The following is an 8,931-nucleotide window of genomic DNA, read 5'->3' as shown; positions in this document are numbered from 1 at the left end:
AAGGATACATTAATCAACTCATGTTTTGGTACAGCACCATGATTATTTAATTGGGGCAAAACGAATTCTAGATTTATAATTGTATTGCAATGTGTATAAATGGTTCTTATTACCTGATGATTAATAATAGTGTTTATTACAACTGAAAAAATTAGCTAATATTAATTAATTACTTACACGATTTTTTTGGAATTTAAAAGCGAAGAAAAAAATTACTCATACGTAAAACTATGATAAGTTTAGATACTTATAAATATACTGGCATAGTAAGCAAATTAATTTAAACAAACCTAGCTCGATTTCAGTTATCTTAAGTATTCACATTAGTTTATTTACAGCTGTTTGATAGTATCGATGGAGGTTTTTGATAAAAGCAAACTATACTCTGGGTTAGTCATATTTCTGATTATTTTGTGACTAAAAGGTAACGTGTTTTCTTTCCTCTTTTAGATTGTAACTGTAAGCCTACCATATCAACAATGATAGCTCATCTAGGATGACTCGGTTATTTTTAGCTTAAGGTAATTTTTTTAAACCATGTAACGTATACTTTATTATGAAATATACGTGGTTTAGTGGAAATTATAAAGTGTCATTAGTAAGATTTCCATTAGATTGATTACATCACATGTAGTTTTTCTTGACCACCAACTCTACTAGCCTACTTATTCACTTTAGGCACAAACCGCGTTGTAATGTGAACTACACGTAAACCGTGATACGTATTATGTATATTCTCTTTAAAAGTTATTTTACAGTAAGCCTCGGCTACTTCGTCACCTCCTAGATAGTTGAGTAAACTATAGCTCAACAAATAATTAAATAACAATAAAGTATACATTATATTTTAGGGATTAAATATGCTTTTAGTGTTATGCCTACATATTATTCGATTTAAATTTAGCTACCAAAAATTTAAAAACTCTCTTTTACTAAATAACTACCATATCTATCTCTTTTAACCATACATAATTCTAGTTCTCAATCATGTTCCTAAAATTTTTTCCTTGCAAAGTATACGAAAAATGTGCAAGTGCTATGTTTTAATAAGCTTAGGTCTCGTGATATCGTTTCTTTAGTTCTATGTTTTTCTAGGTACTTTCAACAAGTGTGCACTACGAGATCAAACAAGTCATGGAGAAAGTGGAATGTGCTCCGTTTTTGCGAGGTCCTATTCTAGAAGATCCCGATCCAGCTTCGCATCTTTACATTCCGAAAGCTCCCCCTAGAAACTATGAGACTTTGAGTCAAGCTATTGAAGCGGGAAAGTTCAGAGACCAAATTAACGAACCCGCACCAAAAACCATGGAGGAGGCTAGAGGGATTAACATTAGAGACCGGAGAAAAAGTAAGTCTAAATAAATTTGTCATTTACAAACATTACCATTTTATTAATTAAACTTTTTTTGTGTTTTACATAGAGGGGATGAGTTATAACCATATGTTTCATGATAGGGCCGGGTCCGATTTGATTTTTAATTTTGATGTCCCTTGGGCACGAAAACACCATGTGTTCAAATTCAGATTGACTCACCTAAAGTGAACCAATAGCTAACTTTTTTACTATGACCTCAGAGATGTTTTATTACTCTGAGCTATGACATATAGAATTATAGCTATGGAGCATTCCTATTTATTTTATATGATGATTTTTCGGATGGATTAAATTTCAAAAAATTGTACTTTTTCCAATATGTTTTTGTTGTTATTTCATATCGAACCCCCATGATGATTGCTTTGGAATTTAAATAAAATTTAAAAACGTTGTCATTCTTGAAATCGTTTATCTAAAGATAGGTACTCGTTTAGGAGTTACAGCGTATTACACCTAAGAAAAAGGTTTGTGGCGTACGTTCTACATCATGTAGCACCTAAAAGAGTAAGTTGAAAGAGAAAATTAAACTTGCATCTACATTCTAAAAAGACTATAACATACAGAGTGTTCCAATATTAATGTTGGCTGCCATTTTGTTAAAATGGTGGCCATTTTTTAACAACAGAGTGAATAGTTTTAACATTGTTTATGATTTGTTTATTGTAGATGCAATTTTAAGACGTTTTTATTCCATGAATATTACTTCTAAACTTAATCTTTTAGGAGCAACAGTATGCAAAGTGTACACTACAATTAATTATTTTTTCTTAAGTGTTTAAGGGGAAGAATGTAAAAAATGAAAACGTTTTTAAATTGCATTTATATTCTAAAACAATCATTTGGGGTGAGTGATATAGGGTGTTTCTTATGGCATAATAAGGTTGACGGCCATACTGGAAAATGGCGAACATATTATAAAGTTCGAATGAATCCCAAAAAAACATCTTATACAATAAAGGCGAATGATCCATTAGAAGTAAGCTCTACATATCACTATAAAAATTTACCTATTGGTTCACTGTAGGTGAGACACCCTGTATATGAATCATGTTAGCATGACAACTCGAGTAAAAATTATCAGATTTTAGGAAATTGGGCATAAAAGCGTAAACCACAATTATTATTATTCGAACAAGTTCATGAACCAGCATATCGGATTGTGGTGGGGGTTTTCAGGGTAAAAATTAGGTTTTCTTATTTTTTACTCTAAAAACATAAAATTTCACAATTTCTTTCCAAACTATTTTGTAAAGCTTAAAATTTGATAATTTGGTATATTAAAGTGCATATGCAAGGTTATTGGTTCTGAAGTAAAGAAAATTATAAACTCAAAATGTCTATGTTATTCTTATAGAGAATAACACCCTGTCGTGTCGTCCTGTTGTATTTTCCTTGTTTATGGATACATTTTCATGTAACTTGTCAAATTAATTCATTTTATAATAAGCTATACTATTATATTTAACAAAAAACACTTTTAACACCCTCATTGTAGCAGCAAACCTAGGTACTCGATATTTAACTATTGATATATAAAAATGGAAATTCAATTAGGCCGATTGAAAATCACTTAATCAGCAGGTTTGTTGCGGCAGGGGTATTTATATTTGCTAGGTAGAATGTCAAATGGGCATTGAGCAATAAACTAAAAATATGCAATCCACTTATAAATCATAACATGCAGAATAATCACGAAATATTGCATCTGTTTAGAATGTGAAATAAAAATAAATTGTTAAAGGTGTAGAGAGAGGTTTAAAATCGTATCCTTTTATGATAGTTTCCGCCATATTTAGTGATAAATAACATAATACATAGTTATGTTTTCGTTACTGTATGATAAACCTTACCGTGCATTGGAATAATACACAAAACTAAATGTTACATAGTTTTGTAAAACTGTTTAAAGGAAAACTACTCGTATAAATATAAAAATGCGGTGGGTAAGTTTTAGTTTTGTTTGGTTTTCTTGAAAAAAAACGTGCTAAAAACCCTTAAATTTGTGATTTGTGTTATTTGTCATATTAGTTTATCCAAACCGACTCAAAGTGTCGTAAATTACAAAACCCCTGCAACGTATTCTACTACGAACTATGCCTTAGTAAATTATCCTAATATAGCAATCTAACCAAAGCATAGGTACAAAGAAAATAGTCGGATTTTAAGTATAATATCGGTTAATTTTCATTAAATTCTAATTATGTTCTAATTAATATCTTAAAACTGAGAAACTAAAAATGTCTAAATGTTAGTAATCTACTCTCAGCTCAAGGCAGCAAATGACACAGTTGAAACAAAATGAGTCAGTAATCAACGTCAACAGCAAATGTTACTTTCCCACCGCAACTGCTTCTTTGATTGTCTTTCAAAACTCTGTTATATAATAGAGCCTTTTTGTATACTGTGTGTGTGTATTTCGGTAAAAATCATAAAAATGGTTCAAGTTATACCTATTGCATGTTCCTTAAACGTAGCGCAAAATTATTAGATTTTACATTGGAATCAAATAAAAAGGAACAGATCAAAGAAATCAATTGTATTGAAATTGATAAAGGTAAACCTAATCAAGGTAGATTATTTGTTTATAATATTTATTCACGCGTATCTTATACTAGTTATTATAAAAATAAGGTTGTGTTTGTCTATTTGTCTGTGTGCCTGCTACGACTAAACCACTTAAACGATTTAGCCCAAATTAAACACAAAGATGGTCGACTTATCTAGAAGTGTCTTGGGCTTATTCACATTTCTGAGTCTCCCTTGGACCAAGGCCCGTGAATATCTAGACGTAAGGTTTTCAAAAGTCAATATTGATTAGTCACCATAGTAGGATGAGAAAACTCACAATGTTTGCGTTAACATTTCAATATAAACAACCAACTGCCAAATGTTTATTTCACAATTTCAGACAGCTGATCCAAACAAATTAAACATCAACATTTTACACAAATAAGTGGTATCTATATATTAATTTGAAACTGTTTTCCTTTGTCATAGCTATTTTAAGAGAACGGCTGGGCGTAGAAACTCGGTAGGGGTGTCTAAAGAAAGGTCTTGGTCTGTAGATGAGCCATCAAAAGAGAAACGTGGTAAATTACCTAGGGGCTCTGCCCCAGTGGCCTTTAAAGTCCCATCCCATGTTATTCTTACGGAGGAAAACGGGGTTTTTGTCAAAAAGTATTTATAACTGTTGGATATTGAACGACCAAACTTTTACTCTATTGGCAACATTTTTAAACCCAAATTTTAGTGTGAGGTAACAAATCAACTGTATAATCTTACCAAAGGCGACGGAACTCACCTTAAAATACATTTGCACATTAACCTATACAATTTTACTTTATCGTACAAGAAGTTTTTTTTGAATTAATTTATTACTAAGAAAAGTGAAAGTTATCATATCATATTTACATCAATTTAATTTACACTATTATATGTAAAAATTACTGAACAATTCCGTAAAACTATATATTTTACGTTACATAAATAACAACTAATCTGTTATTTTTCACAACGGTACTCAAAATTGAACGATTCTTTTTTACTCTCTTGCATGTTTATTATCGAAAGGTTTACCCTTTACGTGAAGGTTTTAGTTCATCGATTAAAATAAAACCGTGAAGGTAGTTAAAGTATGTTCATAAATGCATCGCGCTGAACTCATTATATTACGTACTAAGTAGCCTAATAAATTTACACCACTTAACATACCTAAATTAAAATAAATAAACAAAATGAAAAAAACATAAAATCTAATGATGTAATACGGTTGGATTTTGGTTTTAAAACCTTAAGCGGACGACTAAGTATTTATTACAAAATATGTATAGAACCAATCCCGTCCAATCGCGTCCTCCCGCAGCTAGAATCGTATAAAACACAAGCACTCTCAATTATATAAAAATAAACTCTGCATGTAGTTAAAAGGTTGGTAATCAGTTATCACTTGGAAATTCATTGGTGATCGGTGGGACCTGAACCTCTACCACTATACTAGCTCGCTTCACTATTATCGGTTAAAATATTCCAAGAGCATGGATATAGGTATATATATAGCATGGATATATGTATATATGTAGCATGGATATAGGTATATTAGCATGGATAATACAGGTACCATTTATATATTAGTTGTAGTGTTAAATAAACAGTTATCTAGTTATAAAGTGGAAATAATAAAATACTGTCTTCTATAGTAAAGATCCAACGAGCAAAAATTGCACCTCAAACGACAGACGGAACGAATCAAATGTCAAATATGCAAGGGTTTGGCTCTCAAATGAACTTTACCCAGGACCCTTATTCAATGGGTGGAGACACCTTTGGTGGACCTTTTGGAGGAGGGGGGATGTATGGAGAGGATCCCTCTCCATTTGGAGGGGGGGCTCCATTCGGAGGAGACCAGTGGGGCGGAGGAGAGGAAGATACGTTTTCAGGAATGGGAAAACCTTATTCAGATTTGACTGGAGGACCAGACCCACAGGCAACGCGGACTCAGAACGTATGTACATAACAAAAAATAAAATTTTTAAATATAATTTAATGCATACATTTAATGAAAGTGAAAATGTTGTTAATTAAGGGCGCATTTCGTCACTAGGGCATAAAGTGGCTATTTCCGGCCTAAGATTGAGTTAAAGGTTAAGGTTAGTAGATTATATTAAGAAATCTTATTAAATGACTTAGTTAAACCTAAACAAAGCTAAACTATTACCCAAACAGTTAAACTAAAACCATTGTAAAAATACAGAATATTAACGTAGTTCTTTTGTTTGCATTTATATTCATGGTTGTAATTTCGAAATCTATAACATTAATTTGTACAATAATATCTTAGCTCATGAACTGTCATGTATAATGCTTCATGTTAAACATGTACCAGTAGCAATATTAAGACTGGAATAAATGATAAACTATTTAAGATAATAATAGGTAAGTCATAAAAATAATTTTACTTACATCTAACACGATACTTATACTTGTGATTAAGAAATATTCTAATGATCAGGATGAAGATGATGGTGCCGATGATGGAGAAGATGATGAAGATGACCATGGAGAGAATCATTATGAAGATGAAACGGATTACGGAGAGGGCGAGGATGGGGAGGTTAGATTAGAGAATAAGGATGACGACGATGAAATAGATCAAAAAGATTTAGACCCTAGTTCATTCCCATATTCAACCCCTATGAATGAACCTGGTGACGAACAAATTATGCAAGATGCTAAGATACTTCGAGAAAGAGATGGAATAGCAAAATCCATGGCCGAGGCTGGTTTTGATAACCACGAGATCCAGACAGGTGATGGAGAAGAGTTTAACAATCCGGTTGCATCAGAAACCGTTCAAGCTGAAACCGGCTCCAATGTAGTGCAGGAGGAAGTCCGTCCAAAGAAGAAACTGAAGGAGAAGTTTATGAGAGGTGAGAAGTAGTCCCAGTTCTAACATTTAGTATTTCGTAGTGATTTGTTTCCAGTAATCAAAGTGCCAGTTTGATATTAAAAATGGCTTTTTATCGGATTGAAAATTGACCCGGCTGAATTCAGTTTTTTTTATCTTTTAGTTTTTACTAGTTGAAAGTAACAGCTTATCTCAGTAACAAAAATCGTACGTTACGTATTAAACATGTATTAAATATTTAACTTGATATTGTTTGTACTAACATCTACTTAAATTGGATTATAGATAAGTAGTATATTTATTTAGTTATAACGAACATATAATACATTAAGTCCGAGCACCAAACCAAACCTGCTGAGCCAAATATATAAAAACAAAGAGAAACTTTAAATATCTACAAACATAATGTAAAATGAGCTATATTCAAATTTGTAAAATATTAACAATATAGTTGAAACAATAGTAGTTAAGATAATTATTGGTGTGCAAAAGCAAATGTTGAAACAGTTTAAAATAAATAAAGTGATATTACATGAATTAAAGTTTCATTTAAACAAGATAGAATGTAGTAAAGTCTTTAAAAATCTATAAATCCATAAAAGGTTGTAAATGCTGTTGATTGACTTAGCTTGGCTTAAAGTAATATGCATTCGACGGATTTTAAAGGAAAATTACTGCTATTAAATTAATTGGATACAGGTAAAAGATGTATTGGATCTTCCTTTAAAGGGAGTATGCGGTGCACTAATTGTTTCTTTTCTTGTCCATATACATCCACATTCTTATATATTCCGAGTGAAGTTTCTTTATAGCTATTTTCAAAATTTTTAAGCGTGAGAGTATGGAATTATTTGTTTAAATACGGTGGATAATTCTTGCATTTGATTTTGACCACTATTTTAATTTTCTATTATTAAACAGCTTGCATTGATCTTAGTGACTGTATTTCGATCTTCAACAATATGTGTGATTCTGATTCTACGATTACCTTACCTGCTGACTACAAACACACGTATAGACCTCTTATGTTTGGTCTAATATTGCCACTGACTCTGACCATAGCCCATGGGTTATTGTGATTGTTATTTTCGACTTGAAATGTCTTGATTGTGGGTGAATTCCAGTCAATAAACTGTATATGAATTCATTTGTTTGTGGAACTGGCAACATAACCTTGCCGTTATGACAGCAAGAAATGGACAATGCTTTTGCCTTTTTCGCAATTAAAGAAGAGTGCGTAACAAAAACTACATATATTTTTCAATTGGCCTAGGGTGTGATTATCTAAGTTTCTATTACTTTTCCCATTGGATTTTTTTTAAACTTTTTTAGCAAAATAATTGATTGTTTAACAAAACAAACTAGGCTAGTATGTAACAGTGGTGTTTCAACTTGATAAATGAAAAGCATCCAAAAACTGTTTAGTGTATGACTTATAATTATAATATTCTAAATGTCTACGTTTTACATCTTAATAAATCACTTTACTTATTTATTTCAATCACACAGACAGAGAACAACTTGAGAGGCTAATGAATGCACAAGGGGACTCAATATACAGAAGAGCGGATGAGCCTCCACCTGGTCGCAAACCACCTGCAGATGATCTTCCAGGCCATCAAAACCCAGGAGAGTATCCACCCTCCAGACACCCCAGGGAGACGAGGATAATGAGTGGCCAGGAGATCAAACAACAGATGGCCATGCAGAAGCTTGCCAGAGCAGCTCTCAAAGCGATCGGCAAGAGAGGTGGAGCAAAAACAAAAAGAGGAGGAAAAGTTAAAGTTATGTTCATGTAAAATGTCTCCGCATACATGTAAAGCTACTTTGAATACGTGTGAAAGTAGTGTGTGAAACTTGTCCACTATATTTGACAACATGTCGTAACAAATTTCAAGCATGTACTATTTTTGGAAAACAACCTAAAAATCAGGCAATCATTTTAAATTATAATTTATAGGATTTTTTACCATGCTAATTGATAGGGGTACTTAGTTTTTCAAGTAACCTGAGCAACGGACATTATGCCATTAGTCAAAGTAGGCTAATCTATTTTCATATGTTTTGATAAAGAACATTTCGAAAATTTGTGAATCATAATCTTTTATTATTACATGTAACTGGCATCATGTAGCAAAGCATAGCTGTAAAA

General features: G+C 32.1%; 1 protein-coding gene across 1 annotated transcript; it reads left to right on the top strand.

The window, feature by feature from the left end:
* The first annotated feature begins 1,100 nt into the window (after positions 1 to 1,100).
* On the top strand, positions 1,101 to 8,611 carry LOC129001665 (uncharacterized). Its single transcript, XM_054429041.1, has 4 exons — positions 1,101 to 1,348; positions 5,572 to 5,876; positions 6,384 to 6,801; positions 8,289 to 8,611. The coding sequence occupies exons 1-4, from the start codon at positions 1,135 to 1,137 to the stop codon at positions 8,576 to 8,578; spliced, it is 1,227 nt and encodes a 408-aa protein (XP_054285016.1). The 5' UTR covers positions 1,101 to 1,134; the 3' UTR covers positions 8,579 to 8,611.
* The last annotated feature ends 320 nt before the right edge of the window (positions 8,612 to 8,931 follow it).

This window comes from Macrosteles quadrilineatus, unplaced genomic scaffold, assembly GCF_028750875.1.
Source record: "Macrosteles quadrilineatus isolate MER2022 unplaced genomic scaffold, UCM_ALF_1.0 Scaffold_8__2_contigs__length_117827958, whole genome shotgun sequence".
NCBI classification, from domain to species: Eukaryota; Metazoa; Arthropoda; class Insecta; order Hemiptera; family Cicadellidae; genus Macrosteles; species Macrosteles quadrilineatus.
The sequence above is the reverse complement of the archived record's forward strand: the minus strand, read 5'-3'. Positions and strand labels throughout refer to the sequence as shown.

Bases quoted from the DNA above. Each gene is read 5' to 3' on its own strand.
- LOC129001665 (XM_054429041.1), top strand. From the start codon at position 1,135: ATGGAGAAAGTGGAATGTGCTCCGTTTTTGCGAGGTCCTATTCTAGAA. The intron at 1,349-5,571 runs GTAAGTCTAAAT...TGTCTTCTATAG, and splicing joins CATTAGAGACCGGAGAAAAA to TAAAGATCCAACGAGCAAAA. The intron at 5,877-6,383 runs GTATGTACATAA...TCTAATGATCAG, and splicing joins AGGCAACGCGGACTCAGAAC to GATGAAGATGATGGTGCCGA.